Genomic DNA, 18,707 nt, shown 5'->3' on the forward strand with positions numbered 1-18,707 from the left:
TTGTGAAATTCAGATTCGATTCATACTGCGCATAATAAAAGCTCATGACCAGAGGTGTAATGTGGCAAAGCACCAAGATGCACTTCTCAGCCGTTGTCGAGAAAATCGACAGTTAAAAGAAACCATTGCGGTGAAATACTCTCTACGATTAATAAATTTCCACAGCATCGTGGTGCAGCGGTAAGGGCTCAGGTTTGTAATCTGAAGGTCGCCGGATCGAATCTCGCACCATGCTACTTTTTTTTTTTTTTTAGTATTTGTTTTTTTGTAATTAATCATTCCCGGCAATCAGTTGCAACAATTATGCATATAATAAGTTGTTGAAAGTCGTTTGTCGTGGAAAAACTGGCGACTTCGAACATCATTATGTTTTCCGCAAACAAAGTTGTATTTCACAAATGTTATTAATTGTCTTCATAATGTTAACCACGTATAGTTAACGGAAGACATAGAAACGGTATTCCGAAATGAATACCTATAGCGTAAGTCAAACATTCGAATTAGAAAAGAGACCCCACGAACACACATTCGCTGTGGCAGGTATGAAATATAAACTCCGTTACTCGCTCGTTACACTTGAAGGACAGATGTTGAATGGGCCGAAGCGAGCCGCCACATAACAGCGTAGTTGCCTGCTAACTTCGAAAGGAGGTAGATGCGGTCCCTAGCGCAACTTATAACATCGTCAAAAAACAGTGCGGACGGGAGAGCTTTGGTACACCCTGTTAAAAAAACGGAAAAATGGAGGCGGTACAACTGGAGAGTGATCCGCCTTCATCAACATGCACAAGCAATTCATTAATATTAAATATATATTTGAATTACAAAAAACTAATAATAAAAAAAATTGCATGGCGCGAGATTCGATCCGGCGACCTTCGGATTACGAACCGGTGCGCTTACTGCTGCGCTACGACGCTGTAGAAAACTATTAATCGTAGAGTGTATTTCACCGCAACGGTTTCTTTTAACTGTCGATTTTCTCGACAACGGCTGGGAAGTGCATCTTGGTGCTTTGCCACATTACACCTCTGGCCATGAGCTTTTATTATGCGTAGTATGAATCGAATCTGAATTTCACAATTGGCGGCCTCCCCTTGTTAGTTCAGCTACGTATGCTATTAGGGTTATTGCAAATTTTGGTGATAAGAATTTCAGTGAATTAGCTTACTATGCCTACTTTCATTCACTGCTTTCGTATGACATCATATTCTGGGGTAATTCATCATTGAGTAGAAAAATATTCATTGCTCAAAAACGTGTAATCAGAATAATTGCTGGAGCCCACCCACGGTCACCCTGCAGACATCTATTTAAGGATCTAGGGATCCTCACAGTAACCTCACAGTGTATATATTCACTTATGAAATTTGTTATTAATAATCCAGCCCAGTTCAAAAGTAATAGCAGTGTGCATAGCTATAACACCAGAAGAAAGGATGATCTTCACTATGCAGGGTTAAGTCTGACTTTGGCACAGAAAGGGGTAAATTATGCTGCCACAAAAGTCTTTGGTCACCTACCGAACAGCATCAAAAGCCTGACAGATAGCCAACTAACATTTAAAAATAAGTTAAAAGAATTTCTAGATGGCAACTCCTTCTACTCATTGGCTGAATTTTTAGATATAAATTAAGGGGGACAAAATAAAAAAAATAAAAAAACTTAAACATTAATGTCATGCAATATTTTGTAACAAAGTGTCGTATTCATGATCTATGGAACAAGTATTAATCTAATCTGACCATAACACATATGAATTCAGGAATGTAAAACCTCTTCAACAGAAAATGTTTTTCGAAACATGACATTTGAAGATTATCCTTAACACAATTCTGATTTCATGATGAATTCTGTGGCCTTACACAGAAATTATTTGAGCTTGGATTAGAGAGATATAAAATACGTCAAGAAGAAATGCAACAGTTTACCAAATGTGTGGATGAAGCAAAAGAAAACAATGCTCAAGAAACTGAAGAGTATGTACCTTCCCTTATCGAATTTTGTAGTTTTTGCAGTTAGAGGATATGCTCATCACCTTCCATTTTTCTTGTATGTATCCTGAGAATAATGCATTTCCATATGATGCTGAATAAAAGTTATAATTTGCCCAAAGTTTCAAACTAATAGCATAAACATCTGTAGTTTTTCCATTAATTGCATTTCATAATGCTACTTACTTATTTCCCTCAAATAATTCACTGTTGATTTCAAACTATATAGGATACAATTTTGTTTTACCATAGTTAATCCTGAGCATATAAAAGTGCCTACCAATGTTCAGCCTCTCTCAGCTGAACTGAACGTTTTACACGTGTACGTATCCAGGATTCCCCGATTTGAAACAAGTGCTGCAGCACTATGCTCCAAGTTCCGGTCGAAATCACTGCAGTGCTTATAAAGCCGATGTTATTGTGTTCAACATGAATTTGTATCAGCACTTTGACAATGCATATATTACATGCGGACAAGTCGAAACAGGATGGAATAATGACAGTCTTATGGAAAGGATAGATTTCTATTTACCATATAGCAGAGAAGTTGAGTTGCACACAGGTGCTACTAAACATGTAAGTTTTTGGCCATAAGGACTTCTGCTGAAATAGACAAAATAAATATGCAAATTAACACAGACGCAACTCACACACATGCTGGGGCCAAACTGAGTCTGGTCATGTGTGTGTGTGAACTGCATTTGCATGACTGTGTGTGTGTGTGTGTGTGTGTGAACTGCATTTGCATGACTGTGTGTGTGTGTGTGTGTGTGTGTGTGTGTGTGTGTGTGTGTGGGTGTGGGTGTGTGTGTGCGTGTTGTCTATTTCAGAGGAAGGCCTTCTGACCTAAAGCTTACTTGTGTAGTAGCCTTTTAATTGTGCTTGCATACAAGTCAACATCTCCTCTATAGGCTGAGTATCCATCTATCTTTCATAATATTGTCAGTGTCGATTTCAATATTCATGAGTCTGTAAAGAACAAATTTATATTTCATCATATATACAGCAGTGCTACCACATTCAAAAAGCATATTGCTTTTCTGTTTTCACCTTCTGAGTAGTTATTTATAATTTCAGCTGTAGCTATTAGAAATACATAAAGGCATATACATCATGTAATAAAACAAACTGTACCATAACTCTCTTTCTCATTATTGAAATGTACAATATCCTCCATTTACCAGTCAGATTTGAGTTCTGTTCCACTTTTAAATTGCACAGACAATTCAAGTAAACTCAAATAACCATGTTTAATTTCTAAATGCTATATTTCCAGTAATTTTTATTTTCTGTCAAATATCAATATTTTTGTAAAAATAGAGAAACTCCTGAAAGTGATTTTCCCAGGCATTGAAGACACCTGTTAAATGAAAACTAAAATATTTGTTTTTAATTACAATGTACAATTACAGTTACTACTAAAACATCACTCATCAATTATGTAAAATATGTTTTTCTTTGTATCAAGATCAATAACAAAGTAATGTAGGAAGGTGCTTACAAATTTTGGCACAGATATTCAAAAAATGGAAAATCCGGGATGGGATGTAACAATATTATGAAAGTGTGGCTTCAGCTACCAGAAACTACAGCCATGTGTGTGTGTGTGTGTGTGTGTGTGTGTGTGTGTGTGTGTGTGTGTGTGTGTGTGTGTGTGTGTGATCTATTTTTAACAAAGGACTTATGAGCCGAAAGTTTTATTTGTGACAGTCTTATTGTTGTGCCTATCTGCGACTCAGCATCTCCTCCATATGGCGAGTGGCAACTTTCCTTTCCATAATACTGTTTCACTCCATCTTGGATATTCCATTGTTTGAAGCATCACAATCAGATACCTGTATGTCTACATAGACAACAAAATGAAAAATGTCGTGATGCAATCAGATCGAATAATACAGACTGTGCTGGGAACAGGAAGTTGGCCATAATTAGAAATTACAGTAATAGCAGTACGAACCTAAATTCTGAAATTTGGAATACATATATCTCACAAAGATAGCAATTATGCGTACCTTAATGCACTGGTTGAGGACCAATAAGCTGATCATAAATTCTGAAAAAACTGTGGCTGTTAACTTCCACATCACACAATACCTCCATCCTGCAAACCCTGTTTTCACTGTCAAAAGAAAAAATGTGTTGAAAGTTAGTCATACAAAATTTCTAGGCATTCATGTTCAGGCAGATCTGAAGTGGGAGGTGCACCTAAATAATTTAAATAAGAGACTGGATTCACTAGCATATGCTGTTAGGATCCTCACTCAGAATACAAGCTGCTTCTCATCAGTGCTGACAACGTGCCGTTGTAGTATACAGTTGCTACTTATGCATGGAATAATTTTTGGGAGAATCCCACAAATTCTACAAAACATTGAACATGCAGAAAAAAATTATGATGGTGATAAAAAAAGCTAAATGCAACTATTCCTGTAGACCCCTTTTTTAAACTCTCAATATATTGCCTCTGCTTTGCTTATATGTACACGAAATACTAATTTTCATGAAAAGGAGCATCTTAAAAAAGGAAAATCTCTTCAGAAACAACCATGATATACACACTTATGAAACTAGGCAGAAGATGAACCTACACATGAACACAGTAGATACAAACTTATGCAAAAGGGGACTATATCATACTGGAGCTACATTATATAACCGTTTGCCTTCTTACCTACAATGCATACCAACATTAAATGCATTTAAAATAAAGTTAAAACAGTTCCTGCTTGACCACTGCTTCTATTCTTTATCCAGATTTATATACTACCATAATAAGTAAGCCTCATTTACCAAATTTTACTAATTCTCAATTCATAATATAGTTTACCTTGTGCTTCTCATGTCATCTCACTTAATACTGCTATTATCACATGTAGAAGCAATGTGGTACACCAACCTACATTATTATGCATTTTGATTATGTCAAAAATGTAGTCAAAATGAGTACTGTATTGTAAGTTAACTAGGTTTACCACTGTCCTATATCACATGTACAAACAATGGACTAAAATGATTCTTGCAAATAAACATAAGCATAAACAACTCCAATGTCAGCAGCATTTTCATTGTTATAAATAAGTCAGTAACAGTTATGGAGGATATTACAGATCCTCACTATTAAACAATTTTGGTGAATTTAAGCATCAGGTGGGGGGGAAAATGTGGATGGTTTTACAGGCCACCTGTCTTTGGAGCTGTTGTGGTGCCTCAATGAAAAAAATCACAGATAAATTTCATACTCATACTCCACTGCTATTGGGAGATTTCATCTTATCACCTATACATGGGGAGACTCACATTATTCAAAGAGATGGAAGGGGCATGGATTCATTTGATATTTTAGTAAATGTCTTGATTGCATTTTACCTTGAGCAGTTAGTTGCGTGAACAAATCGTTAGAACATTGTCTTGGATCACCTGATAAGATATGAAAATTTCAATTTAATTAACTTAGAGAGTGGAGTGGGTGACTGTAAGGCTATAAAGTCAAATTACTACATAAAGCTACTTGCAGGGAAGGCAGATGGTAGGCTGAGATTCATTGGAAGAACCCTAAGAAAATGAAATTCACTCACAAAGGAGGGAATTTAAAAAATATCCGTTCAACCCATCCTTGCGTATTCCTCATCAGCCTTGGACACTTACCTGCTAGGAGTGAAGAACCAAACAAGGGCTACACATTTTGTCACAGGTTTTTTTAGTAAGCATGAAAGACTCCTGAAAATGCTCATCCAACTCTAGTGGTAATTACTGCAAGAAAGCCATGGATTACAGAGAAGTTCACTTTTAAAATTCAGACAATGTACATTCCAAGAAGTGTCAAACAATATATTACTTTCTCCCACATGCATCTTGAAAAGTGGCCATCACAGTAAAATCTGATAAACTGAAGCTCTCACAGAGGTTTGTGAACAGCTATTGTTCCTATGTACCATTCACATGTGTAAAAGAGAAAGGAGAAATGACAGTGGTATGTCAAGCATAGTCTGCCACACACATCGGAATGCATATTATAAATTAGTAGCGCCAATTTTGGCAGAAGGTGTATAATTTAGGAGGAAAGGGGACCACTCACCAAATATCAGGTGGAGCGGGGAGGGGCAGAGAGAGAGAGAGAGAGAGAGAGAGAGAGAGAGAGAGAGAGAGAGAGAGAGAGGGAGACAGAACCTAAATTATTTGCTTAGCACAGATGTAGCTATAAATGTATTGTCAGTGATAGATGTGAATCAAGACTGCCAGTTTTTAATGGTTTTTGTAGAGGATGTTTTTCATTTGAATTAATGTTCACATTATACAAATGTGTATAGTCAAATAATGTTCAGGTATCAAACATAACTTAAAAAAAGGACAATGGAAGTATACAAAGAGATGCATCAAGATTAAGTAGTAAATGTAGACCCATGGATGACTAACACAAGAATAGTTTTCAATGTTCACATTATTTGCTTATTAGGCAAGTTAAAGAACATATTGTTGTTGTCACAGGATCCTGCAGCTGTCCCTGCATCTCGCATCTCCACATTTACATCTACATCTGTAGCTATACTCTGCGAACCACTGTGAGGTGCATGGCAGAGGATAAGTTCCATTGTACCAGTTAGGGTTTCTACCTGTTCCATTCATGTATGGAGTGTGGGAAGAGCAACTGTTTGAATGTCTCTGTGCGTGTAGTAATTATTCTAGTCTTATTCTCATGATCCCTATGTAAGCAATACACAGTTTGTGGCTGATGTACCATCCGGCACAAAGTTTGTCATGCGTTGCTATTAAATATGTCTTAATTCCCACATCATCGCTTTTATCATTTGCTCAATTTGCTATTTGTGCAACAACTTTTGGCAATCAGTTAGGTCCTGATCCGTGTTAACTTTGTAATCCTGCTCCCATGCTTAAGAAGAGCGTTTCCTGGCCATGCGCATGCGCAGTGATTTCGATAGCCATGCATGTGAGCAGCCTGCAGTGCCTCAATTCGGTGGAGAGCCTGTGACCATCGTACGTTGGCTGGGGCGAGGCAGCACACACAGGGTTAAGATAAGTATTATTATTGACTTGGTACATATGTACCATGTATTTGTAAAAAAATTTTAATGGGGTCTTGCCACTGTAGGTGTTGATTTTAGCCTTTGACTATGCCTATTTAGGCAAGCTGTTTTATATTTGTTCTGAAGAAGGCATGGTTACCCACGCTGAAACCTAGGTAAACACCAGGTAGTTTGTGCAGTCGAGACAGAGTTTTCATAATTATTTCGATACTTACAATTGCTGATGCGCTGCCATGTGGAAAGTTCTTGGATTGTAATATATTCCTAGAATAATCAGTTAAAGCTGGTTCTTGAAATTTTATTAATAGACTTTCTCAGGAAAGTTTATGTCTATCTTCAATAGTCTTCTAGTTCACTTCCTTCAGTATCTCTGTGACTCTCTTCCACAGATTAAACAAACCTGTGACCTTTCGTGCTGCCCTTCTCTATATTTGTTGAAGGTCACCCATTGGTCCAATCTGGTAGGGGTCACACACACAATTGCTGATGCGCTGCCATGTGGAAAGTTCTTGGATTGTAATATATTCCTAGAATAATCAGTTAAAGATGGTTCTTGAAATTTTATTAATAGACTCTTCTCAGGAAAGTTTATGTCTATCTTCAATAGTCTTCTAGTTCACTTCCTTCAGTATCTCTGTGACTCTTTTCCACAGATTAAACACTCCTGTGACCTTTCATGCTGCCCTTCTCTATATTTGTTCAAGGTCACCCGTTGGTCCAATCTGGTAGGGGTCACACACACATGAGCAATATTCTAGAACTGGTTGTATGAGTGATTTGTAAGCAATCTTGATTGCAGTTCCCTTATATTCTACCAATAAACTGAAGTCTACCATCTGCTTCACCCACGACTGAACCTATGTGATCATTCCATTTCATAGCCCTACAAAGTGTCACACCCATGTATTTGTATGAGTTGGCTGATTCCAGCAGTGACTCATTGACATTACAGCATTTTAGTCATAGGATACTACAGAGCACTATGTTTTCCTTTTTTTCTTGTTTTTGTTTTGCAAAGTGCAAAATTTTACATTTCTGAACACTTAAAGCAACTTGCCAATCTGTGCACCACTTTGAAATATTATCAGATCTGACTGAATATTTATGCAGCTTCTTTCAGACAGTGCTTCATCGTAGATAACTTCATCATGTGCAAACGACCTGATTTTACTATTAATATTGTTTGCAAGGTCATTAATGTACAACACAATCAGCACGGGTCCTACCACACTTCCCTGGTGCACACTCGAAGTTGCTTCTACATCCAACAATCACTCTCCAATCAAGATAACATGCTGTGTCCTCCCTACCAAGAAATCCTCAATCCAGTTACATATTTTGTCTGATAACCTATATGATTGTACTTTTAGCAATAAGTGTAGATGCATTCCTGAGTCACATGCTTTCCTGAAATTGAAGAATACTGCCCCTACCAGACTGCCTTGAGTCCATGTCTTTCAGGATGTCGCATGAGAAAAGTGCAAGTTGGGTTTTGCATGATTGATGTTTCCACAGTCCATGCTGGTTGGCAAGAAGGAGGTCATTCCTTTCAAGATAACTCATTATGTTCGAACTCAGAATATGTTTTAAGATTCTACAACAAATTGATGTCAAGGACACTGGATGGTAGATTTGTGAATCACTTCTACCACCCTTCTTGTAGTTGTGTGTGACCTGTTCTCTCCTCGAAGAACTAGGTACAGTTTTTTGTTTGAGGGATCTGTGCTAGATTGTCATTAGAAGAGGGCCTAACTCAGCCACAAATGCAGTATAGAATCTGACAGGGATTCCATTGGGGCCTGGAGCTTTGTTCAGTTTTAATGATTTCAGCTGTTTCTCAACACTACTGACACTAAAACTTATTTCATTCATCTTTGTAGCAGTATGAGGATTAAATTAGGGCAATTCTCCTGGTTTTTCCCAGAGCTTCAGCTTTTGCTTTACTACCCTTAATTTCAGTTCCTGTTTCATTCACTATGGACTGAACACTAACTTCGGTGCCACCAACAGCCTTTACATACTGCCAGAATTTCTTTGGATTCTGTGAAAGGTCATTTTACAATACAGGGTGTTTCAGAATGAATATGCCAGTTTTAAGGCATTGTAGCATTTATTACATTCCACTTACAATTATAAACAGTACATCAAATGAAAGAGCAACTCAAACAGTTTTTCTAACAAGTGTTGAATGTGAGGAGTATTTGTCACACATCGAGCCAATAGGGGAGTTCTTCCCAAACCTTGATCAGTGTGTCAAGAGTAATTGTTGCAATAATGCTGTTTCTAAAGTCGAGTTGATATATGATTCCTTATGAACCTTGAAATGAAAAAATTGCATGACGTCTGATCATGTATGAAGGTGGAGGTCAAGTTAAGAAAAAAAAAAAAAAAAAGAAAAGCTGTCATCTGGCCCCTTGCAGCCAATCCAGCAGTCGTGTGCAACGTCGTTTAACCAATTGTGTACTGAGTTGTGCCAGTGAGGCATAGCATCATCTTGCTGTCAAATAAAGTTCTGTTCAACTTATTCCAATTGAGGAAAGGGCCATAGTTGTAGTGTGTCAAGATAACAAACACCAGCTACAGTTGCTTCACCGAAAAAGAAAGGCTCAAAAATTTTCTGCCGGATATGGCACAAGAAACATTCAATTTAAGGGAGTCTCGTTGTGACTGTATCATCTTGTGGGGGTTTGCTTACCCCCAGATGTGTACAAAATGCATTGCCAATTTCCACTTGCGGGAAATGTCAATTTGTCACTGAGGATGACACGATCCAGAAAATCTTTGTCGTCAGGCAGTAATCTTTGGTCTGCATAGTTGGCACATAAACTGTAGTCATAGGCTTTAGAGCTTGTAATATCTGCAAAAGATAAGGATTTAGTTGTAAGCATCTCTTTAAAAGTCTCTGCACAGACATCAGTGGAATTGCTAATTCACTGCAAGCCTTCTGAACTGGTTTCTTGGAGCTACGCTTGAAAGACTCTCACTTGTTCAACACATTCTCCAGTCACTCTTGGTCCTTTCATGCTCCTTCCTTTGCATGCAGGTGCACAAACAAAACTGTCGGAGTTGCTCTTTAATTTGAAATATTGTTTATAATTGTAAGTTGAATGTAATAAATGATACAAAGCCTTAAAACCCATATATTCATTTAGAAACACCCTGTACTGTGCTACAGTAGTCACTGAAGGCATCATGCATGGCTCTCTTGACAGCCAAATGAGTTTCATTCAGCATCTCTCTATCTATAGCCCTATGCTTTGTTTTCCACCTATTATGCCATAATCTCTGTTTCTTTACAGTGACTGTATATCATGGAGGTTCCCTCTCATTATGAACTGTGCTACCTGGTACATATCTATACAGTGCATGGTCAACTATTCTTTTTAACTTGAGCCAATGTTCCTCTACAACTCCTGCCCTGTGCTGAAAGTTTCAAGTTCCTCATTGAGATATGACATTACTGGTTTTTATCTTGTTTACTGAACATATATATTGTTCTGTTTGTTTTAGTTGTCCTTTGTATTTTGGTTATCATTGTTGCCACAGCAACATCATGGTCACTGATACCAGTTTTGATGTGGACATCCTCACAGAGGTCAGGTCTGTTTGTTGCCATTAGAACCAATATTTTTCCATCATGAGTGTTCTATATAGTTTTCAGAGAAGCCATTTAGTAATGCTTTGTGGAATGTCTTATCACAAAATGCTTCAATCTCCTCATTCTTGATCACCTCTTCTATTTCTCCTCTCCCCATCACTTCTTGGATAAGCCATCCATAGTGTTCCTCTATTTTTTCTAAGAGGGGTGCTGCTATGAAAGAACATTCTTTGTGTATCTGTCTTCTTCTTTCCGGCGTAGTCTAAAAATTCTGTCACTGAATAGAAGTAGTGATCTAATAAGAGTGCCCTTAGGGATTTATAAAACTGTGAAAATGAGGAAATAACTTTTATTGTTTGTGGCAGACTATTGTACATTTGTATAGCACCATTTGTAGTGGAGGTTTCAAAGGTGATTAACATTACTGGTTGGATATAGTCTTTGTCTTTTTGCCTGGTATTATGTTTACGCACATCAAAGCTTTATTTATCTCTTTTAAATTCATTCTTACATATTTACAAGTTTCTAGAGTAAAAATGCAACAGAGTGGGATTAACAAGACTTCTGCAAGAGGGGTCTACAGGGATATGTTTGTTGTGCATGGTACATTGCTCTTATACAGAGTGTATATGTCCCGGGACAACCAGGAAATCCGGGAATTTTTTCATCTGGGAGAAAACTGGGAAAAACCCGGGAATTTTTCAGAATTCTGGGAATTATTCATTTTTTAGCTTTCAGTTAAATTTTTATAATTTTGACTGGTAAGAATTGATTCTCTAGCAAAGAAAGTTACTGTATCCTGCTAATGGAGAATGATACTGCAGCAATAAAACATAAACGAGATGAAAAAAAATAAAACTTTAGTGGCAAAGGAAATGCGCAGTTTACAACAACAAAACACTGTGCACCATAAGTGTCTGCAAATAGCAAAAATGATGCAGGTAAAAAGGAATACAAACGTCTCAAAAATGAGATCGACAGGAAGTGCAAAATGGCTAAGCAGTGATGGCTAGTGGACAAATGTAAGGATGCAGAGGCGCATATCACTAGAGGTAAGATAGATACTGCCTACAGGAAAATTAAAGAGACCTTTGGAGAAAAGGGAACCACTTGCATGAATATAAAGAGCTCAGATGGAAATCCAGTTCTAAGCAAAAAAGGGAAAGCAGAAAGGTGGAAGGAGTATATAGAGGGTCTATACAAGGCTGATGTTCTTGAGGACAATATTATAGAAATGGAAGAGAATGTAGATGAAGATGAAATAGGAGATATGATACTGCGTGAAGAGTTTGACAGAGCACTGAAAGACCTAAGTCGAAACAAGGCCCCGGGAATAGACAACATTCCATTATTAATACTGACAGCTTTGGGAGAGCCAGACCTCACAAAACTCTACCATCTAGTGAGCAAGATGTATGAGACAGGTGAAATACCCTCAGACCTAAAGAAGAATATAATAATTCCAATCCCAAAGAAAACTGGTAGAAGCCGACCTTGGGGAAGATCAGTTTGGATTCTATAGAAATGTTGGAACATGTGAGGCAATACTGACCTTACGACTTATCTTGTTGTTGTTGTTGTTATTGTTGTTGTGGTCTTCAGTCCTGAGACTGGTTTGATGCTGCTCTCCATGCTACTCTATCCTGTGCAAGCTTCTTCATCTCCCAGTACCTACTGCAGCCTACATCCTTCTGAATCTGCTTAGCGTATTCATCTCTTGGTCTCCCTCTACGATTTTTACCCTCCACGCTGCCCTCAAATACTAAATTGGTGATCCCTCGATGTCTCAGAACATGTCCTACCAACCGATCCCTTCTTCTAGTCAAGTTGTGCCACAAGCTCCTCTTCTCCCCAATTCTATTCAAACCTCCTCATTAGTTATGTGATCTACCCATCTAATCTTCAGCATTCTTCTGTAGCACCACATTTCGAAAGCTTCTATGCTCTTCTTGTCTAAACTATTTATCGTCCACGTTTCACTTCCATACATGGCTACACTCCATACAAATACTTTCAGAAACGTCTTCCTGACATTTAAATCTATACTTATCTTAGAAAATAGATTATGGAAAGGCAAACCTATGTTTCTAGCATTTGTAGACTTGGAGAAAGCTTTTGACAATGTTGACTGGAATACTCTCTTTCAAATTCTGAAGGTGGCAGGGATGAAATACAGGGAACGAAAGACTATTTACAATTTGTACAGAAACCAGATGGCAGTTATAAGAGTCGAGGGACATGAAAGAGAAGCAGTGTTTGGGAAGGAAGTGAGACAGGGTTGTAGCCTATCCCTGGTGTTATTCAATCTGTATATTGAGCAAGCAGTGAAGGAAACAAAAGAAAAATTTGGAGTAGGAATTAAAATCCATGGAGAAGAAATAAAAACTTTGATGTTTGCTGATGAGATTGTAACTCTGTCAGAGACAGAAAAGGACCCGGAAGAGTAGCTGAACGGAATGGACAGTGTCTTGAAAGGAGGATATAAGATGAACATCAACAAAAGCAAAACGAGGATAATGGAATGTAGTCAAATTAAATCGGGTGATGTTGCAGGAATTATCTGAGGAAATGAGATGCTTAAAGTAGTAAATGAGTTTTGCTATTTGGGGAGCAAAATAACTGATGATGGTCGAAGTAGAGAGGATATAAAATGCAGACTGGCAATAGCAAGGAAAGCGTTTCTGAAGAAGAGAAATTTGTTAACATTGAGTATAGATTTAAGTGTCAGGAAGTCGTTTCCGAAAGTATTTGTATGGAGTGTAGCCATGTATGAAAGTGAAACGCGGACGATAAATAGTTTAGACAAGAAGAGAATAGAAGGTTTCAAAATGTGGTGCTACAGAAGAACGCTGAAGATTAGGTGGGTAGATCACATAACTAATGAGGAGGTATTGAATAGAATTGGAGAGAAGAGGAGTTTGTGGCACAACTTGACTAGAAGAAGGGATCGGTTGGTAGGACATGTTCTGAGGCATCAAGGGATCACCAATTTAGTATTGAAGGGAAGTGTGTAGGGTAAAAATCATAGAGGGAGACCAAGAGGTGAAAACATTAAACAGATTCAGAAGGATGTAGGTTGCAGTAGGTACTGGGAGAGGAAGAAGCTTGCACAGGATAGAGTAGCATGGAGAGCTGCTTCAAACCAGTCTCAGGACTGAAGACCACAACAACAACAACAACAACAACAACAACTCAAAGGCCGTAGGGCGAAGACTATGTAATTCTTCGTAACAATTAACTGCTTGCCAGGGGCACGACGTCACAGCTGTTCAGATTAGGTTCATTTGACCAGTTGCCAGTGTGTGCACAGTTTACTCGCGTATAAGCAGTACCTTCTCCCACTTCCCGCTACTTGAAGTGTGGCTGTTAGCTGTATTTGCAGTAGCAGCAAGCAACCAGATGCCAACGAGAAAAATTTTTCTCGCGCGCTCTAGCTACCAGATTCGCACTTGTGCAGAGTTGTCTGAGTTGTAGTGGGGAGGGGTTAGTCTCCATGTGACCCGTGTTTACGTTAAGTGATTTTGCTGCTTCTCTTCGTTTACAGCTCCCACATAAAATGAAAACAAAACGGATTTCTGTGGCCGGGAGCTATCAAGTGAATTAAAATACATTCACATAATTACGGAGATCAAAAATATATTATTAGTTTCAGTTTTCTGATTTTATTTTATTTCCAAGTTATTAGCAGTCAACCATTAATCGCCTTGTAGAACAATGAAGTTATTTTTGATAGTTTGCTAAATAAATTTGGCTTTATTAATCTTTCCACTGAGGCAATCATTTTATTTGAAACGAAGTGTTTCGTTCCACAGTATTGGCTAGTTCCAACTGCTGAATTTCAAGTGCACATTATCATCTTCTGCCATGTATGGCATTATGCCATAACAAAGAACCAAAAATGAGATTGTCGAGTACTGGTACGCCAAGAAAATTTACATTCCAGAAACTGCACTGAAAAGCTTAATAGCAGATGGGACCTACTTCATTGTGAATTTGGAAAAAACTAATATGCACTGAAGCCGAATTATACATTTTAGTATGGTTTACGAAATTCTGGTGCTCTTTGGAGTATCCTCTGATGCCCTGCTTCTTTTATGGAGTATTGTAAGCTCTCTTACATATGAATATGTGGGATTCCTGCACCACTGCAGCTGTGCACATGCAATAATGCTTGTTTTCTGGCGCTCTCTCGCAACTGGTAAATCGAACCTATTTCTAACAGTCTCCGGATAGTGATGCAAACGGCGGTTCGAAAAGCATTACTTTCAAAGTAAGTTTCTTTTTATGTAAGATGAAGTATGTTATGTGTGAGAAAGTGGGATGGATCTCTAAATCACAGTGCGTTTAAAACTGAACAGTTTGAGGACCAGCCACTTACAAGAATTTAGAGTCCAGACATTTATGTCATAATTTTAAATTTACTGGCACATTTGTGTGATGTATCTTAAAGTATAAGACACCCAAAAAAAGATCAATATTAAATGTGAAAGCTTAGCTTCAGTTGTAGCTTGTTAATCTTAGAGACCAATATTATATGTGAAAGCTCAGCTTTTCTTGTAGCTATACAATGTACATTAATGTAAACCATTAACTTTTCCTCTGTGTGTCTTCGCACTACATAACCAGTGATCTTGCTATTGGCTGATGATAATACGTGTCCTGTGCTCTGAATATCTGCTGTCATCGGCTGGCGAGATCACGTAGCATATGATTGGCTTACAAAAAGACATCGCAATCTCGGTTTCAATGCTCTGGAAACTAACGCGCTGTGTTTGGTGCATTTCGAATTTATGCTTTCGTAATATGAAAATATGCAGCGTATATGTTGCTGCAAATCAAAGGTCTTTCCAAAACTTCTCTCGTTTTTTTTCATTAAAAGTGTTTCCAAAACTTCTCTCCCCTGTCTATTTTTTTAAGTTCTACGCGAGTGTATAAAACTTTAACCATTCAAATGATTGATAAGTTTTACAGTTCCGAGGGAAAATCTACGGAAAACCTACTGTCACTTAGCACAGAAAAAGTGTATTTTCGCCCAGGGAAAAGCATATTTTTTAAACGGGATATCCGGGAATAATCCGGTAATTTTTTTTCTTGTCACCGTATACACACTGTTATAGCTCTTTTGTTTTGGGCAAACAATATCAGGGCAAGTACATATTGCTATTCACTGTAAATATGACACATTGAGTTGCAGACAGGCACAACAAAAACAGTGTTCCACTCTAAGGTTTCGTCAAAGGCCTTCATCAGAAAAGAAAACCACTCACACATTCCCACAAGCAAGTACACCTCACACACATATGATTGCTATATCTAGCTGCTCAGGTATATATGTTCCGGTGATATCATTTAGTTCATGTGTTGTTACTAACTTCTGTTTCTGACTGGTTAAGTAGGAGGAGAATCATTTTAATGCAGTGCCTCTCATACTGTACTTTTAGGTTTTCCAGCAGGATCTGTGAGGATTTTTGTTCTTGTCTAGGGATTTTATTAATCTGTTATACATGATTCATTCAGCGAGTCTGGCAAAAACTGATAATAAAGAGACTGGTCTACAGTTTTCCAAATTTGCTTTGTCATCTTTTTTTAATGAATAATGGTGTCTGGCAATTTTAAGCCAATCAGAAAGGTTCCCATTGTGAAGGGTGAGTTGATTATCTCAGCAAGGGATACTGCAATGTTTATAATACATTCATTTCTGATGAAATCTGGAGTACCATCATTTCCTGCCAACATTTTTTAAATGTGTTTTCTATGTGAATGATTTCATTCAGGGTACCTTCATACATGTAGATTGAGTGGAGGCAAGAATTCACTTTGTTCTCTTGGTTGTTTGGACTATCTCTCTTATTATTGACAATAGTGGGAAAAGGATAGGTTGCCACTTACTGTAAAGATGACACCTTAGTCTGTAGACAAGCAGAATGAAAAGACTCTTACAGTTTACTTTTGACCAAAGCCTTCTTCAGAAATGATTGCTATATCTAGCTGCTCAGGTATATATGTTCCGGTGATATCATTTAGTTCATGTGTTGTTACTAACTTCTGTTTCTGACTGGTTAAGTAGGAGGAGAATCATTTTAATGCAGTGCCTCTCATACTGTACTTTTAGGTTTTCCAGCAGGATCTGTGAGGATTTTTGTTCTTGTCTAGGGATTTTATTAATCTGTTATACATGATTCATTCAGCGAGTCTGGCAAAAACTGATAATAAAGAGACTGGTCTACAGTTTTCCAAATTTGCTTTGTCATCTTTTTTTAATGAATAATGGTGTCTGGCAATTTTAAGCCAATCAGAAAGGTTCCCATTGTGAAGGGTGAGTTGATTATCTCAGCAAGGGATACTGCAATGTTTATAATACATTCATTTCTGATGAAATCTGGAGTACCATCATTTCCTGCCAACATTTTTTAAATGTGTTTTCTATGTGAATGATTTCATTCAGGGTACCTTCATACATGTAGATTGAATGGAGGCAAGAATTCACTTTGTTCTCTTGGTTGTTTGGACTATCTCTCTTATTATTGACAATAGTGGGAAAAGGATAGGTTGCCACTTACTGTAAAGATGACACCTTAGTCTGTAGACAAGCAGAATGAAAAGACTCTTACAGTTTACTTTTGACCAAAGCCTTCTTCAGAAAAGAAAATATAGATACCTCACACATGCATGATTGTCATCTCTTGCAGCTCGGGTCAATTGTACTTGTTGCATAGGAAGAAAGTAGCAATCTCTAGTTTGGTGGGAAAGCTGGAGGGATTGCAGGGTATGAGTTAGGCGGGCTGTGGGTTGGTGGGTGGAAGGGGAGGAGGGGGGGGGGAGGAGAGAGAAGAACACTGTCTGGCAGTGTGTGCAGGGACTAGATTATGGAGGGTTGATAGGACTGCAGTGTTGGGAGGCTGTGAGGAGAGGAGGGAGGGAGTGGGGAAGGGGCAGGGAGTGGAAAAGGGGAGGAGCAGGGAAGGGGAAAGGTGGATGAGTGAGTGAGTGACTTGGCAGAGGGCAGCACACAATGAGGGTGAGGCGATGTGAATAGGACATGGGTGATAGGACAGAGGTGACAGAAACTGTTGGGTGCAGGAAGTGGGTACAATAGATTACTGTAGGTTGAAGCTGGGATAGTTTTGGGAGCAGAGGATGAGCCATAAGAATAAACTCCCATATGTTGGTGGTGAAGGGAGGACCTAGGTGGCCCGGGTTGTGAAGCAGCCATTAAAATCAAGCAGGTTGTGCCACGGGGTGGTCAACCATGTGGTGGCCATTCATCCTGGTGGACAGCTGGTTAGCACCCACACCAATATAAAAAGTTGTACAGTGATTGCAGCAGAGCTGGGGTATGACATGGCTGCTTTCTTGAGACTGAGAAGCTTATATCCACAAATCAGTATGGCTTTAGAAAGCACTGCTTGTGCAAAATTTAGCTTCCCCTTTTCTCAAATGATGCATTGCATACTATGGATGAAGAGCAACAGGCAGACTCTGTATTTCTTGAATTCCAGAAAGCATTTGACACGGTGACCCATTGCAGGTTGTTAATCAAGATATAAGCATATGTAACAGTTTCACAGATGTGTAGGTTGCTCAAAGATTTCTTAAGTTGTAGAACCCAGTTTGTCATCCTCGATGGTGAGTGTTCATCAGAGTCAAGGTTATGATCAGGGAAGTGTGGTAGGATGGCTGTTATTCTCTATATACATAAATGATTTGGCAGACAGGGTGGGCAGCAGTCTGTGGTTGTTCGCTGATGATGCTGTGGTGTAAGGTAACATGTTGATGTTGAGTGACTGTAGGAGGATACAAGATGACTTAGACCAAACTTCTAGCAGTCATGATGAATGGCAGCCAGCTCTGAATGTAGAAAAATGTAAGTTAATGTCGATGAGTAGGTAAAACAGACCTGTACTGTTCAGATACTGCATTAGTAGTGTTCTGTTTGACACAGTCACATTGTTCTTTTTGAGGAACACTGCTGAGTAAATTTAGAGAACCAGCATTTGAAGCTGATTGCAGATCAAATCTCTTGCCTCCAACATACATTGTTGATACGAGAAGTTAGAGCTCATACAGAGGCAT

The 18,707-nt window shown here is 38.4% G+C and overlaps 1 protein-coding gene across 1 annotated transcript in view; it reads left to right on the forward strand.

The window, feature by feature from the left end:
- LOC124597022 (dynein regulatory complex subunit 3-like) overlaps positions 1–18,707 on the forward strand; it is a 176,479-nt gene that overhangs the window by 75,136 nt on the left and 82,636 nt on the right. Inside the window, 1 exon segment of the mRNA XM_047135911.1 lies at positions 1,818–1,979. Within this exon segment, the coding sequence (XP_046991867.1) occupies positions 1,818–1,979 (162 nt within the window).

The sequence above is a fragment of the Schistocerca americana genome, chromosome 1, assembly GCF_021461395.2.
Source record: "Schistocerca americana isolate TAMUIC-IGC-003095 chromosome 1, iqSchAmer2.1, whole genome shotgun sequence".
Lineage (NCBI taxonomy): Eukaryota > Metazoa > Arthropoda > Insecta > Orthoptera > Acrididae > Schistocerca > Schistocerca americana.